The sequence below is a fragment of the Sapajus apella genome, unplaced genomic scaffold (assembly GCF_009761245.1).
Source record: "Sapajus apella isolate SASKATOON/1434 unplaced genomic scaffold, GSC_monkey_1.0 scaffold62, whole genome shotgun sequence".
NCBI classification, from domain to species: domain Eukaryota; kingdom Metazoa; phylum Chordata; class Mammalia; order Primates; family Cebidae; genus Sapajus; species Sapajus apella.
The window spans coordinates 15,950,192-15,967,461 of NW_022437002.1; the positions used below are offsets into that span (position 1 = coordinate 15,950,192).

General features: G+C 48.3%; 1 protein-coding gene across 15 annotated transcripts in view; it reads left to right on the plus strand.

Annotated features, from left to right (window-relative positions):
• The window catches only part of ST3GAL3 (ST3 beta-galactoside alpha-2,3-sialyltransferase 3), a 230,102-nt gene that overhangs the window by 207,145 nt on the left and 5,687 nt on the right, over positions 1-17,270 (plus strand). For 9 of the 15 annotated variants that reach the window (XM_032247270.1, XM_032247268.1, XM_032247277.1 and 6 more), the window contains 2 exons: positions 13,195-13,341; positions 13,568-13,714. The exons of 3 other annotated variants lie outside the window; for them this stretch is intronic. In XM_032247270.1, the coding sequence (XP_032103161.1) occupies positions 13,195-13,341; positions 13,568-13,714 (294 nt within the window). Of the gene's footprint in view, positions 1-13,194; positions 13,343-13,567; positions 13,715-13,862; positions 14,142-17,270 lie in introns of those variants that run through there. 3 more of the 15 variants (XM_032247271.1, XM_032247275.1, XM_032247282.1) reach the window with 3 other exon arrangements.

The following is a 17,270-nucleotide window of genomic DNA, read 5'->3' on the forward strand; positions in this document are numbered from 1 at the left end:
TCCTCCTCCTCCTCCTGTTTTTCTTCCTGCCATTCTTCCTCCTCCTGTTCCTCTTCCCACCACTTTCTCCCCCTCCTCCTCTCCTTGCTTCTTTTCCTTCCCTTCATTCTCCTCTCCTTCCGTCATCACTGTCATCATCATCATAGCTGTTACTTATCAAGCCCTTCAGTTTATCAGCTTTCCTTGACTTCATTCAGTTCTCATAATGACCCTACCGTTATCCCCATGCTAGAGATTAAGAAACTAGGGCACAGAGAGGATGAGTTACTTATGTAGGGTCACACAGCTAGTTAAGTGGTAGAGCCTCATTCAAACTCAGATCTCACTGCCTCAAGAATCTTCGTAAGAAGTAAATCTGACCACATACTTTCTGGTTAGAATCCTTCATCAGTCAGCTCCCATCTGCCATGGACTGTGAGGATGGTAAGAGCTGCTGTTACTGAACTCTTCTCCATGCTAGGCCCTGGACTATGTGGTTTATATGCATCATCTCAGCTGGCCATCTCAACAGCCCTGCAAGGCACTTACCATGAGCAGTAGTAGACAGTAGAGCCGCATTTTGGACCAAAGGTGTCTCACTTTAACCATTGTAACTATAACACCTCCCATTGATTCATTGATTCAGTGAATCCAAAGCAATCACCAAATCACATTTCTTCAGGCACAGTCTCACTCAGTCGACAGCCCCCTTTCCCAGTGCTTTCCTCCACCTCCAGCCAGTCCAGGACCAGGGATTGAATGTGACCTGTGGGAGAGAAGCTACAGCTGAGGTGGTAACACATGGTGTTACCTTAGTAGCATCTCAGTGCTGCTTCCCACTGTTGTGTCCCGTCCCTGGTCCTTGATCTTCTCAGACCTCTACCCTCATCATCTTCAGTTCTGCTGTATGTCCATCCTGCTCCAAACAGAAATCGTGTGTCCAGCTGCACTGGGAAAGTAAAGGTTGTCACCAGCCAAGAACTCTCAGCTTCCTGCTTCCCATCTACAAAATTCCCATCTGCATCCCCATCATCCGTGCTTTCCACCTCTCCCATTCCTCCTGTGCCTCTGCTGTTCACGGTCAGTTCTCTCCTGTCCTGGATGCCACCTCTTTTCACCTTCTCAGGACTATCTTTGTTGCTTTGTCTCCTTTCTAACGTCTTTGCTGGATTCTCCTCTCACTCTATGAATGTATTTGGGTCTCTTTTGCCTTAAAATTGAAAGCCCTCTCTTTAGCTTATGATCACCTGTCTTCTCTTCTCCTTCAGGTTTCTAGGAAGAGTCATCGCTTGTCCCAGTGTCTCCCTTTTTGCCATCTGTTTCTCAGACTCTCCATCCTGGCTTACAAAGCCACCCTCTTCTGGCAGTGACCTTCTGATTCCAAATCTGGCAGACTCAACCTCTGCTTTCCCTTTAAAGGAGCAGTTTGTCAGCAAACATCCAGTGAGCAGGCACAGTGCTAGGTTCTAGGGGTAGCTTCTGATTTTGAAAACTCATGGCCAAAAACCTGGGAAGCATCCTTGATTCCATCATTGCCTTTGCCTTCCTTATTCAACTTACTCAGCTTCCAAATCTCTGATTCTCCCTTCTAAATCCATCTGGCTTGGATGATTTCAGCAGCTTTCTGTCTGCCTCCCTGCCTCCGGTCAGGTCTCTCTCCAATCCATTCTCTACATCTATATTCTAAAGAATCCTCCTAAAGTGTCCAGGTGCTTCATTCCCCTGCTTTGGATCCCCATTTCTAGATGCAGCGGTTCTTCTCATACTGGCAGCGTCGGTGTCACCTGGCAGCCTGTCAGAGGTACATTTTGGGGGTGGGGGCTCACCTTAGAGCTGCAGTGGTTCTCAAAGTTCCTTCTTATACCAGCAACATCAGTATCACCTGGCAACTTGTCAGAGGTACATTTTTTGGGGGGGCGGGGTGGTGACTCACCTTAGAGCTTCTGAATGAGAAACTCTGGTTGGGCCCAGCAATCTGTTTTAATAAGCCCTCTAGATGATTCACATAGGTTCAAATTCAAGAACCAGTGACCTGCAGGGTAAAATTCCAACCCCATAGCACAGAACTCCATGATCTGCTCTGGCCTCTTCCAAGCCTTCCCTTGTCCTTGTCTTTGTCAGTCTTTTTTTTTTTTTTCCCTGCTTCAGATTCCCAAGTAGCTGGGACTCTAAGTGCGTGCCACCAGCTAATTTTTGTGTTTTCAGTAGAGACAGGGTTTCACCATGTTGGCCAGGATGGTCTTGATCTCTTGACCTCATGATCCACACATCTCGGCCTCCCAAAGTGTTGATATTACAGATTACAGTCATGAGAGCCACTATACTCAGCTTTTTTTTTGAAACAGAGTCCTGCTCTGTCACCGAGGCTGAAGTGTAGTGGCGTGATCTCAACTCACTGCAACCTCCAACCCCCCCTCCCAGGTTGAAGTAATTCTCCTGCCTCAGCCTCCCAAGTAGCTGGGATTACAGGTGCGTGCCACCACGCTAATTTTTGCATTTTTAGTAGACATGGGATTTTGCCATGTTGGCAAGGCTGGTCTCGAACTCCTGACCTCAGGTGATCTGCTTGCCTCAGCTTCCCAAAGTGCTTCTGGGACTACACGTGTCAACGCTGTACCCAGCTCTTGCCACTCTTTTCAGCAACCAGCATGGACTCTGTACTCTAGCTGTATGTTTCCTATTTCACACCTCCATGTTCTACCTGTTTCCCTACCCATGGACGTATGAGATGCTCCTCTTCTTACAAGCCCTGGGAGGGCAGGAACTGCCTTGTTGATCTCTATAAGCCCATCACCTCCAGCAGTGTTTGAGGCATAGTTGGTATACATAAGCAAATAAGCAGATGTGGAAACTGAGGCCCACACTGCAGCAGTACCTTCTAGGAGAGTCAGGATTCTAACTCCATACTCTTGCCACTCAGTCAGGCTCTTTGCTCTCAACTAGGCTGCCTCCTTTCATTGCCCTGGAAGGTCTTTCTTCTAGGTTTAGACCCTTCCATCCTTTTGCTCTTTTCTCTCCTCTCCAGGGCATCTCTTTCCTCTTAGCCATGTTTGATCTTCTTTATGCAGTTCCAAGATCATTCTCCTTGATAAAGAAATGAGAACTGAACAGTCCCTGGCGCTCTGCCTTTCAATCGCCTGTTGGCATCACACGGCCCGCCCCAAGCCGGCTCTTCTTTTTGTTCATCGCTTTTTTCCAAATATAGCTTTCAGAAAGTTTTCTGACCCTCTCCTCATAGCATACATCAAAATAAATTCCAAACGGACTAAAAAGTGAGATACAAAAATACAACCAAAGGGAATTTTAAAAGTGAGAATAGCCATCAAATCCCTGGAGGGAAAGAACTTTCAAGACACAGAAGTGCTAGAAGAAATAAAATTTGATAACATATTAGAATTTCAATTAAGTTAACACACAAAAAGACTCTGCCACACAACTTTGAAAAAACATGCTTAGAACATATGGCAGGCAAAAGGTTATTATGAAAGTTAACAAGAACGCCATTAGCATCCCATCAGATCATAGAAACTGAACAGGCCACACAGAAAGGAAGAGAACTAGGAAACAACAGAAATATGTTTAGCCTTCCCAGCAGCCTGAGAAACTCATGTAAAGGGAATTGTCTATCATTTATCACCTACTATGTATTCAAATAATGTGTTAAATTATCATACATGATGCTGGCAAGAGTGCAGTGACAGGTGTGTCAAAGGCTACTGGTTGGAGTACAAATAGGGACCAGCTTTTTGGAAAGGAAACAACTTGGTATTGAGAGCCATCACCCAGAGGAAGGAAAAGTCTGTGCACAAAGATTTTTATCCTAGTGCTATTTTATTTTTTTGTAGTGTTATTTACAATAGCCAAACCCAGATATTACCTAAGGATTTTATTTATTTATTTTTTTTATGTGAGTTATGGTCTCACTACATGATGAAGTATAAAGCAGCAGCACAGCGGCCTGCCGCGGGTGTGGACACCTGCACCAGCCAGCACAGCTGCTGTCCCCGAACCTCGGTGCAGGCGGGGTCAGCAGGTAAAGCACTGGCTCAGTGTTGGAAACTGAAAATGAACCTCTTCTTCTGCCACAATTCACATCTTTGAGTTCCATTTTCCTCTTCTGTAAAATGGGAATCATGAGAGCTTCCCTTCATAGCTCCCTGTTATTCTGCTGTAAGAACTAATAGGACAGTGCACATGACAACACTTGACACACTGTGCTCACCTGCAATGACAGTCACCTGAGAAGTGAGAATGAGCACAATAAACATTGCCTGCCCACTGGGCAGAATCCCAGACCACAGAACCAGGAGTGAGAGTGTCAGCAGGAGCAGCAGGGCCTGGGCCCAAGGGTACAGGTGCCACCTGGTGAGGAGGGTCCTGCCACCTTGTTTCTTGGCCTCCAGGATACAAATGAACATGCATGTTTTGGGCACAGAGAACAACAATGGCAAAGAGCATGGTATATTTAGTGAATTAGAAATAGTGTAACTGGGCTGTGGCATGGGCGTGGCGCTGCCCTTTGACCTGAGCGAGGCGTCTGCCCTGGGCCCCACTGTGGCCCTCTTCTGGCCATGGCCTTTGCCATGGAGTGAAGAGGAATATGCAGAGCCAAGAGGGGTGTGCCCACCGCAGGCCCATCTGCCTTGAGAGACCACTACCAGGTAATGGAGACCTCAGAGTTTCTTGCCCTAACACTGCCAAGTCCACTTCTATCTTCCTGAGGGCAGAACATAACTCTGTGCATACCCTAAGCCCAAGGAGGCTATTTGCAGAGGCTGTGAGCAGAGCTTGGATGTGTGGAGTGAGGAGTCTACACACATGCACAGACTTCTGTTTTTTGAGACAGTGTTTTACTCTGTTGCCCAGGCTGGAGTGTAATGGCACGATCTCGGCTCACTGCAGCCTTCACCTCCCTGGGCTCTGGTAATCCTCCCACCTCAGTCTCCCTAGTAGCTGGGGCTATAGGCATGCACCACCACACCTGACTAATATTTCTATTTTTTGTAGAGACAGAGTTTTGCACAAGACTTCTTATGGTGTGGGTTGGGACCAGGGGTGGGAGGTGGGCTGGACCACCATGATCCAGCACAGATCTCCAGGGTCAGGATTCCAAATTCAAACCTGTCCTTCTAGGACATTTTCAAGGAAGGGTAGAATATATTTTATGGGTTCATTTATTTATTTATTTGAGACAAGGTCTGGCTCTATCACCCACGCTGGAGTGCAGTGATGCGATCTTGGCTCACTGCAGCCTCTGCCTTCTGGGCTCAAGCCATCCTCCCACCTCAAGTCTCCCAAGTAGCTAGGGACTACAGGTGCCTGCCACCATGGCTGGCTAATGTTTGTATTTTCTGTAGAGATGGGGTTTCACCATGTTGCCCAGGCTGGTCTCAAATTCGTCAGCTCGAGTGATCCACTGACCTCAGCCTTGCAGAGTGCTAGAATATATTTAACAGCTTGATAGTTTGACTCATAACTTTCAAATATTTAGAATTAAATTTTAGACATGTGGTATGTATATGATACATCCATTTATAATTTTGTCCTTGGCCCACAATGTTAGGGGTGGACCTACATGGATATGGTGGCAGTGGCTGGAGATGAGGCTGGGTAAGAAGGGGACAGATAGTGAAGGGTCTTGAAAGCCAGAGCCTCGTTCAGGAGCCTGGACCTTATCCTGAGGACTAATAATAAAAGAAGCTAACAAGAGCTGACTTTGTGCCAAACGTATTATATGCATGACTTATTTAAACTGTCATAACACAAAAGCACTAGAAAGTAGGAGCTAGTATTATTGCCCTCATTTTATGGGCGAGGATAATGAGACCTTGAAGGGTAAAGAACTTGCTTAGGGGCACAGAGTTAGCGTAGTTGGAGCGCGAAGCACGAAGGTTCACAGTCAGACCTACATTCTTAATTGTCAGCACAAGCTGTTGCAGTGAGTAGTGGAAAGCCACTGAAGATTTTAAGCCCGAGCATTTTCAAGATCAGATTTGTGCAGGGACGTGAACGCACCGAAGGGAAAGCAAGAGCCAGTCAGAGCTGATGGCTTAGAGTGACCCCAAGAGAGTTGGTGGCCTGTCCTAAGGCAGTAGCAGCAGGGAGCCTAAGCAGTGGACACATCTGCCCTATTCTTGCTGTGAAAGCCTGCCCTGGTTAATCTCTACTCCCAGACCTGGGAGCGCACCAGGAAACACTTTCGCAGGAGCCTGGTGGGAAAAGTGCTTTCTTCCCAGATGTTTTCCCCATTGCTCCTGGATGTTCTGACAAGAGCAGAACAGGTTGCATCAGCAGGAGTCTGGCAGCTCCACACAGAGGAGCTGGGTCCAGACTTGACTGAGGCAGGGACATTCCTGAAGGAGGAGGGATACGACAAGGAATGCAGCCCACAGCTGGCCTTGAGGAGAAGCTGGACCATGCCAGGCCAGCAGCACTGGCTGGCTTTATAGGTCTCTGTTGTGTCATGTGGATTGGGGAAATGAGATGTGAGAAGCCTTGGGCCGGATTTGGACACTTGCAGGCACAGGCCTTGTGGAATAGGACTGCGTGCTGGCAGCAGGCCTGGCAGTGTCTCCAGCAGCAGGCGGACTTCCCTGCGAGGAGCCAGAGGGAAAGACTAGCTCTCTCATTTGAATGCTTGCACGTGCACAGGTGTGGATGTGTCCTGGCCTCTCCAGTGGCTGACGTTGCTGACCACACCCTCTGCTTCACTCACCTGGCCTGTGTGACACTATAATCATAATAAGATTTATTGAGCTTGCTATATCCCAGACCTCGTGCCAGATGCTATAAAATGCACAGCATCTCATCTGATCCTTAGAGCTATCTGGGAAGTAGGTCTTGTCAGCCCTATTGTATGCACATGGAACTTGAGGCTTAAAGAGAGGACACAGTGTGCCCTGGGTCACAGAATATAGAACTGGGATTAAGCCTCTGTTTTTCACATTCCCAAGGCCTCTGCAGTGGTGCACAGATGTTATGTGTATGTGCCTGTGTATGTTTTTCTGAGGAGTTACAGCTTTTTTTTAGGAGACAGGCTGAGGTTTTGTTGGTACTTCATGTTTTTGTGGCTGAGGAAACACAGAAATGCCCAAACCATATCTGTTTCTCCTTTCCATGAGATCTCTGGGGAAACTACACCAGGACAGTGGCAGATGAGAAGGAAGAAAAGAAGCACTGGCCTGTCCATGTGTGGGGCTCCCAGTCCTCCAGTGCGGGGCACCCTGGGACTTGCGACCTAAAACAGGACTCCTTCCCCCAGCGTCCCACGTGACTTTCAGCTGCCTCTGGCTGAATAAGAACCTAGGGCAGTAAGACCTCAGCACAGTGAGCCAGGGAGGAGGCCCCTCCCGCCCAGCTCACCCGCTGCCACACAGAGGCAGCAAGTCAGGAAGGGCTGCCCTTGTGGGAGAGAATTTTCACCTCACACCAGTAATCGTGACACACTCAGTATCCTCAGATCTAAGCAGTCACATCAGGCATTCCTCCTCCCAGGAAAGAGTGAAGGTGAGAAGAGAGGCAGTAGCTTTCCTCTCCCCATTGAAGCTCCCATCAGATCACCAAGGGGGTTGAGTTAATAAGTGAATTTCCTATGGTTTCAGATGGTGATTAAATTCGGGACTTTTAGTGTTTGGAACACACCAAGAGAGATTGTTTCAGAGAGGGCATCTCATGCGCAAAGAACCAGGTTGTGAAGTCAAACCCAGCACAGAGTCTCATCAGCTGTGTGTGTGCCCTGGCAAGTCCCCTCACCTCTCTAGCCTCAGCCCCCTGTGAAGAATGGGACATGGGCACCAAAGAGACCCCTACGAACTCCCTTAGAGGGTGGAGGGGAGGTCTCCTTTATCTTTGACACCCCATCCCCTCAGCCTTCCAGAGGTGGGAACTGCAGCGCTGATATAAATGCTGTGGCAGAAAGAACGCAGTTTTGGAGTCAGGACACGGGTTTGAATCCACTTGCAGCCACTTGCCAGCTGTTTGACCTTGAACATGTCGTTTCATCCTAAGACCTGTACCTGTGAAGTGGGTCGGAGTTAAAGAGATACTAATAAAGTAATGCTTGTGAAAACCAGCCTGGAGCCTCCTCACACATGTCCCCAGCTATGCCCAATCCTGCTTCTCCCTGCTCCTCCTGAGCAGCCCCTGTGCTTTCTCTGTCCCCTTTAGGTGTGTGCGGGGCAGGCGCGGGCAGGAACCTCAGGTGGGAAGCTGTTGAGGCCTGCTGGGCCTGGAGAAGGGACAGGGGCTGTGCTGTGCTTGGTGCAGGCTGGCACCTGCTGCTCCTGTCAGTCCATGCCTGGCCCACCAAGAGGGGCTTCCCCCCAGTTATGCCTCAGGCCTTGGCCATTTCTCCACCTTCCCTTTCTGACTGTGTCCCAGCATCCCTCCTTTACCTCCCTTATGCACACCCTCTCCTGGAGGCGGAGCAGGAAGAACTGAGGTTCACTTGCTCAGCCTGACTGGAGCTGAAACAGAAGTTTGCCACAAGGGCCCGTCTTTTGAACTGACCTTTGGAGGACAAACAGTTTGCCAGAGGAAGAGGTGTTGCCACAGATGTGGGAGACAGGAGGAGTGAGTGGCTGGAATAGACAGTCCACCAGAGGAGCAGCAGCAGAAGAGGCTGAAGAGCTGCTGGTCACGGGCCTTGGGTGGAGATCATGTCTGCTTAAGTATAGCCATCACTGATGCCTCTTTGCTGCCTGTGCTGGGCCAGGCCCTGGGTTACAGAGGCGAATCAGATGCAAGCCCCTGCCCTGTGAGGCTCATGTGCACTCGGCCTGAAATGGCTCATTTAATTCTCACAATAGTTTGTAAGCTAAATACTCATGGTATCCCTGGTTTATCCATAAGGAAATGGGTACATTCCTTGCCCAGGATCTGCACATGGTGAGTGAGCAGAGCTGAAGTTAAGTCCTAGGACAAAGGATCTGAATCCATATTTTACCACCTCTTGAAGGTTAGAGGTCAGTCCTGCCTTGGGGTGGAGGGAGTCAGGAAAGACATGAAGGAGAAGCAGAAAATGGATGGGTCATGTGGAGAGAAGTGGGAAGGACGTTAGAGACAAGGAGCAGCATCAGCAAAAGTGTGGAGCATGAATTAACAAGTGGGGACTTCTGATGGGCTGAGACTGAAATGAGAGACAGATGGGTTACTGGCTAAAAGGCTCAGCTCTTCTCCAGGCAGTGGTGATGTGATCTGATTTGTACATGGAAAGATAATTCTGGAGGAGAGTAGAAAGTGGTTTGGGAGGCCAGGCGCAGTGACTCACACCTGTAATCCCAGCACTTTGGGAGGCCAAGGCAAGTGGATCACCTGAGGTCAGGAGTTTGAGACCTGCCTGGCCAACATGGTGAAACCCCTTCTCTACTAAAAAATACAAAAATTAGCTGAGCGTGGTGGCAGCCATCTATAATCCAAGCTACTCTGGAGGCTAAGGCAGGAGAATTGCTTGCACCTGGGAGGCAGAGGTTGCAGTGATCCGAGCTTGTGCCACACTGCACTCCAGCCTGGGCAACAGAGCAAGAGTCTGTCTCAAAAAAAAAAAGTGGTTTGGGAGGCAGAGGCAGCCCATCATAGGCACTCATTAATGCTCACTGAATAACTGAATAGAATTTAATGATTATGTATTATGTACCATTTATATTTCAGTACTGGGCTTTGGGGTGTTCAGCAGTGAAAAAGACAGATATTACTGTAAATGGCCAGTCATTAGGATGGTCCAGATGAAGAGTGAGAAGACCTACACTGGAAGTGGTAGCAGTAGGCTTGGGATCAAGGGGTGGATCTATTGGGTTCTAAGCAGAAGGACTCAAAAGAACTAGGTGACCAGCAGCACAAGATAAGATAGGCTGGAGCGGTGGAAGAGAATCTCAAGTCAGTTCCCAGATTGCTGGTTTGGGAGACTGGATGGACAGTAGAGGATAGGGAACAGGGAGGAGGAAGATATCTGGGGAAACTAGAAGCAACTTAGACATCCAACGGGGCCAGCTACTAGTTACATACATTATGGTACATCCATAAGACAAAATTCCTTTTTTTTTTTTTTTTTTTTTTTTTTTGAGACAGGGTCTTTCTCTTTCACCCAGGCTAGAGGGCAGTGGCTAGATCACGGCTCACTGCAGCCTAGAATTCCTGAGCTCAGGCTGTTCCACCTCAGCCTCTCGAGTGGCTGGGACCACAGCCGCATGCCCAGCTAATTATTCTGTTTATTGTAAAGACACTGTCTCACTATGTTGCTCAAGCTGGTATTGAATTCCTGGGCTCAAGCAGTCCTCCCACCTCAGACTCCCAAAGCGCTGCAATTACAGGCATGAGCCACCCACCGCACCTGGCCCAAAATTCTTAGAAGATATCATTTTGATAACTATGACATTCTTTTACGTAAATGTATCATTTAGCAAAACCTCTGTTGTAAACTTTTGAATTGTTTTCTGTTTTTTTGTTTTTTTTTTTTTCACTTTTTATAAGTAATACTATAATGAGCTTTTTACAAAGGTCTTCATTTGATTATTTTTAGAAGAAAATTTTTGAGGTCATAAGATATAAACAGCTTTGAGGCCTTTGACACATAGATTGCTTTTTAGAAAGGCTATGCCAGATTTACTCCTAAAGCAGTGCAGGAGAATTTTACAAGCACTAAGATATAGATACAGAAATATACACATACACAGATTTTAGTGGGGAAAAAAAAACTTGTCATTTTAATGTGCATCTATTTGTCATTAGTTAAATTTTTCCATGCTTAGTAACCTTTTGTTTATGTCCTTTTACCCATTTTTATGGAGCCTTATTGATTCTTCATGAGTTTTTAAAATATGCATTTCTTATTATATGTGACAAAATTTTTACCAATTTTTTGTTTCCCTATCTTGCATATATATATGTATGTATATACACACACACACACACACACACACACACACACACACGTGTGTGTGTGTGTGTGTGTGTGTGTGTGTGTGTGTGTGTGTGTGTGAAACAGTGTCACTGTGTCATCCAGGCTGGAGTGACAGTGGCGTAATGATGACTCACAGCAGCTTCTGCCTCCTGGGCTCCAGCAGTCCTCCCACCTCAGCCTCCGATGCTGTGGGACTGCAGGCACATGCCACCATGCTCTGCTCATTTTTGTATTTTTATAGAGACAGGGTTTCTTCATGTTGCCCAGGCTGTTCTTGAACTCCTGGGCTCAATAAGTCCACCTGCCTCAGCCTCCCAAAGGGCTAGGATTACAGACATGAGCCACCATGCCCAGCCTAAATTTTCCTTTTTTCCTTTTTAAATTTATTTTGTATATGGTGTGAGGAGAGAAAGTAAGTAGATCTTCTTCCCAAATTGAAAATTTTCAAATCTCATGTGTTCCCACTTGAAGGTGAAGCTTCCTTTTACCTTTGTTGATCTGCCTCTAGGCGATCCTGTTGCACTGCTCTTGGCTTTGATTCATATATATACATATATCACTGTTGTAATAAGTGCCAACCCATAATATACTATAATACCTAATTTTTAATTTGAGGGTGTTATGTTTACCTGATAAATCTTTTGATGGGTTTTTAGAATCCATTTGATAAATCTCAAAACATCTGACTGAGATTTTTTCTTAGAATTATGTTAAACCTGCACATAAATCTGGGAGGAGTTGGCATTGGAGCCTTCCCACCCAGGAATATGATTTTGTCTCTCTTACTTTGTAAGTCATCTTTTTATATTAGTAAAGAATTATAGTTTTCCTTCTGTAGTTCTCACATCTCTGAAATTTATTGCTCAGTAGTTGACTTTTGTGTTACGATTGCAAATAAGATATTTTTATTATATCTGATGACTGTTTCCTATTGCTACACTGAAATTATTTTATCCATTCTAAGTTTAGTTGATTCTTTTAGGTTTTTTGTTGTTTGTTTTTTCGAGACAGAGTCTTGGTCTGTCACCTAGGCTGGAGTGCAATGGCACCTTCTTGGCTCACTGCAACCTCCATCTCCTGGGTTCAAGCCATTCGCCTGCCTCAGCCTCCCAAATAGCTGAGATTACAAGGGCCCACCACCACAACTGGCTAATTTTTTGTATTTTTAGTAAAGATGGAGTTTCACCATGTTGGCCAGGCTGGTCTTGAACTCTTGACCTCAGATAATCCACCCGCCTTGGTCTCCCAAAGTGCTGGAATTACAGATGTGAGCCACCATGCCCAGCCGATTCTTTCAGGTTTTCTAAGCAAATAACAGTTGGGTTTGTTGATGCCTCCCGTCTGCAGGGTTGGTTTGTGACTTTTCTAGCGGTGCTCAGGAGCCCAGTTGTAAGGGTAGAAAAGAGGGGTAAATGGATTGATCCCAAGCTCAGGTTTCCCTAGACTAGGACAATAGAAGTACAAGGGGCAGAGTACTGGAGCAGCTCACAAGAGTAGCTGACGTGATATACTTCAGGGTCTAAACAAGGAGAGGTGCACGTACTGAACAGTGAATCAGGGCCGGGGAGCTAAAGGCCTCCGTGCCGTAGAGAGGGAGGAAGAGAGGGAGGAAGAGAGAGACTTGGAAGGAGGGAAAGTTGAGCCCTGGAATGGACACTGGGATGTCAGGTTTCAGTGGTGACACCTTTCTAGTACAGTGCAGAGATCCTCAGATAAGAATGATTCTGTTTTACAGTTAAAGAAACGAGGTTTGGGGAGCCTGTCACCCAGTTACCCTTCACTAGTCAGTGGCAGTGCTGGTCTGCTGTACTCTACTTGCTCACGCACCATCTCTTATTTTTCAGGTTCACTCTAGAGGAGTTGATGGAGAGAGGCAGGAGAGATAGCAGCAAGGGAAGTGGGGGCGCAGGAGGGCAGACAGGAGAGAGGGCAGCCCCTCCCAGCCCCTCAGCTGCTGCAGATAGGGAGGGAAGGCAGCTGCACTTCTGGGTCTTCTCATTGGCCCAGGAGCCCCCTCAGGCCACAGCAGCACACCCCACAGCATCTCATGCCCTGTGCCTGCCCCACGACTCCCTTCATATCCTCCTCCGTTACACGCTGGAGCCCCACCACATGCCCTCTTCACCATCATTGCCCTTGTCCCTGTCACATACCCCACGTCCCCCAACACAGATGGGCTTACTGCACCACAGGCCCTGGGTTCCGCGTTATGCACCCCATGCCCCCACCTCATCGTCCCTGCTTGGGGTCTCTGCCACTCCCCTAGGCTCATCCCTAGCTGTGTGCCTCCTTCAGGTCCTATTTTGCTGTGTTCACAGAGTGCATCGGATGGCTTCTGGAAATCTGTGGCCACTCGAGTGCCCAAGGAGCCCCCTGAGATTCGAATCCTCAACCCATATTTCATCCAGGAGGCCGCCTTCACCCTCATTGGCCTGCCCTTCAACAATGGCCTCATGGGCCGGGGGGTGAGATATCTGGGCCCCGGGAGAGGGAGGAGGCGAGCTGGGTCTGAAGTGCCTTGGAAGGAAGGATGGGTGGTGGGTGGGGCAGTGATCCTGAAGAATAGCTTTCTGGGGAAGAAGGCTCAGTCTTTGGGCACGGAGGCTAGATCTGGGGAGCCTGGCTGAAGTCTCAGCTGTCCCAGCCTTCCAGCTGAACTCTGCACACCTTCTCTTCCCCGCCGTCTTCCAGAACATTCCTACCCTTGGCAGTGTGGCGGTGACCATGGCACTACATGGCTGTGATGAGGTGGCAGTCGCAGGATTTGGCTATGACATGAGCACACCCAACGCGCCCCTGCACTACTATGAGAGCGTGCGCATGGCAGCCATCAAAGAGGTTCGGGGCTGGGTATGGGGCAGTCCCTGCGTGGGGATGAGGGGAGGCACATAAATGAATAGCAAAGGGAGGAGCCAGTGGTGGGTCTGGCTGCCCAGAACTCCCCAGAAGGTCCTGACACCACGCATCCTATGTGCCCTCTCCACAGCCTCCCACTGAACCCCAGGCCTTCTCCCTGAACTTTCTTTCCAAGGGATCCTCCCTGCCCTGGTCCTGCACCTTCCTCCCCCTCACTGCATTCCCCAGCCAGGATCACTAGTCTAGCACCAGCTTAGCCATCCTCTCTCCCACAGCTCCTACCTTCCTCCAGAGGACTCCCTTGCCCCTCAAAAACCCACAACTAAATATTGCCCCTGGGTCTCAGGACATCCCCGTATCTCTGCCACCCTTCCCCACAGCTAAGCACTGAAGCTCTTCATACCCAGAACTGCTTCCTAAGCATCTGTGTGTAGGGTACATTAAAGGTCTCCAACCTGTCAGCCAGCCTCTCCTGACATTTCTCCCTCCATAGCCAACATCCCATGTGGAAAGTTTGAACCCCTCTTCCCACACTTCCACTTTGACCACCAACCTCCCACTGATCCCAGCCTGAAACCTGGAAATCTTGGACCAGTGCTTGAACAGCTTCTCTACTGCTACATCTGGGTGATGGGAGGTTGTTGGAGGGAACCTCCCAATTGTGCAGATTCCTATTTCTTTGGTCTGGGGGCTTTAGTCTCAACCCTCATTCCTGCTTATCAGTCTTCTTACCTGTCCTTCTCCATCATCCCCTTCCACTGTTCCAGAGCTTTCCATGCTCCAAAAGCTCCTTCCTCCTCCAGTGAAGACACTGAAGCCACAGAGGGGACCCTGCCCTGTCAGGCTCTGCTGGGTTGCCCCTCTGCACAGCACTCCTACTTGGCCCCTCACGCCTTGCAACTGGGCTCCCCTTACACCTGACCCAGCTCCAGGTGGCCACCTCCAAGGTCACCACCTCAAGGTGGCCTAATCTAATGAAAACAACGTCATCTTTCCTGATCTCTCAGAAACAGTTTTTGTGTTGGTCACTCCTTCCTCTTTGAGCTTCTAAGTCAGTAATTTCTAGTGTTCCTCTTATTTCACTCCATTCTCTCACATTCTCCTTCTCAGCATCGTCGATTCTGATCTACACCTTAAAATTCATCATGGCAGGACAGGTGCGGTGGCTCACGCCTATAATCCCAGAGCTTTGGGAGGCTGAGGCAGGCAGATCACCTGAGGTCGGGAGTTCAAGACCAGCCTGACCAACATGGAGAAACTCTGTCTCCACTAAAAATACAAAATTAGCTGGGCGTGGTGGCACGTGCCTGTAATCCTAGCCACTCAGGAGGCTGAGGCAGGAGAATCGCTTGAACCCAGGAGGTGGAGGTTGCAGTGAGCCGAGATCTCACCATTGCACTCCAGCCTGGGCCACAAGAGCGGAAGTCCGTCTCAAAAAAGAAAAAAAAATTCATCATGGCTGGAGGTGGTGGCTCATGCCTATAATCCCAGCACTTTGGGAGGCCAAGGCAGGAGTATTACTTGAGTCCAGGTGTTCGAGAGCAGCCTGGGCAACATGGTGAAACCTGGTCTCTGCTAAAAATAGGAAAGATTGGCTGGGCGTGGTGGCTCACTCTGATAATCCCAGCACCTTGGGAGGCCAAGGTGGGCAGCTCCTCCAAGGTCAGGAGTTCAAGACCAGTCTGGCCAACATGGGGAAATCCTGTCTCTACTAAAAATACAAATATTGGCCGGGCACGGTGGCTCACACCTGTAATACCAGCACTTTGGTAGGTACTGGGCACATCACAAGGTAAGGAGTTCAAGGTCAGCCTGGCCAATATAGTGAAACCACATCTCTACTAAAAATACCAAAATTAGCCAGGCATGGTGGCACGCACCTGTAATCCCAGCTACTCAGGAGTCTGAGGCAGGAGAATTGCTTGAACCCAGGAGGCAGAGGTTGTGGTGAGCCGAGATCGAGCCACTACACTCTAGCCTAAGCAACAGACCAATACTCTGTATCCAAAAAAAAAAAAAAAAAACAGATTAGCTGGGCATGGTGGTGGGTGTCTGAAATCCCAGCTACTCAGGAGACTCAGGCAGGAAAATTGCTCGAACCCAGGAGGCAGAGGTTGCAGTGAGTCAAGATCACACCACTGCACTCCAGCCTGGGCAACAGAATGAGACTCCATCTCAAAAAAATAAAATAAAATAAAAATAGGAAAAATTATCTGGGTGTGCTGGTTGTGCACTTGTAGTCCCCGCTACTTGGGAGGCTGAAGTGGGCAGATCACTTGGGCCCAGGAAGTCGAGGCTGCAGTGAGCCATGATTGTGTCACTGCACTCCAGTCTGGGTAACAGTAAGACCGGGCATGGTGGCACATGCCTGTAATCCTAGCCAAAAAAAAAAAAAAAAAAAAAAAAGCACTAGCCAAGGCTCCATCTCAGTCAACCTTCTCTTCTCACTCTGCATATTATCTGGGAGATTTACATCCCTGTCCATGACTTCAGTTATCATCTATGTTGATTGTATCAGGCTTTTTTGGTTCTTAGTCCTTCAGACTGCTATAACAGAATACCATAGTCTGTGTGGCTTTTAAACAATAGAAATTCATTTCCCACAGTCCTGGAGGCTGGGAAGTACAAGATCAAGTGCAGGAAGATTCAATATCTGGTCAGGACCCACCAGAGAGGTGGTTCATACACAGCTATCTTCTCACTTTCCTCACATGATGGAGGAGGTAGGCAGCTCTCCTGAGTTTCTCTTTTCTTTTTGAGACAGAGTTTCACTCTGTTGCCCAAGCTGGAGTGCAGTGGTGTGATCATAGCTCACTGCTGCCACATACCCCTGGGCTCAAGTGATCCTCCCACCTCAGCCTCCCTAGTAGTAGCAGACTGGCTAATTTATTTTATTTTTTGTAGAGATGAGGTCTTGCTATGTTGCTCAAGCTGGTCTTGAACTTTTGGCCTCAAGTATCCTCCCGTCTCGGCCTCTCAAAGTCCTGGAATTACAGGCCCTGAGTCTCTCTTAGAGCACTAATCCCATTCATGAGAGCTCTACCCTCATTACCCGATCACCTCCCAAAGACCCCCACCTCCGAATTCCATTACACTGGGGGTTAGGTTTCAATATATGAATTTTTGGGGAGGACATAAACATTCAGCCGACAGCAGGTTTCTTCCAACCATCTCAAGTGATTGGGAGTTATTTCAAGGATATGCAGGGGATTTGGAAATCTCAGAGGAAGCTAGAAACAGCCTTCCAGCTCGGCCTCCTGTTATCTGGCTTAGGGTTCAGGAGATGCCATTCTGGGTCTGGGACAGTTCTAGAACTGCCTCACCATCCCCGTGGCCCCGAGAGTCTTCCATCCTGCCTCTTTTCACATGCCTTCTTGCTGCTTTGTCCCCAGCCAGCACCCACTCGATTGCTCTCATAGCTTTTATCAGCCTCCTGGCTTGTTTACTTATATCTTCGGTCTTTTATAAATTCCTTTTATGTAAAGTTTTATGCAGAGGGTGCGAGCCGTAGACATGGGCGATGGGCAGATTCTAATGG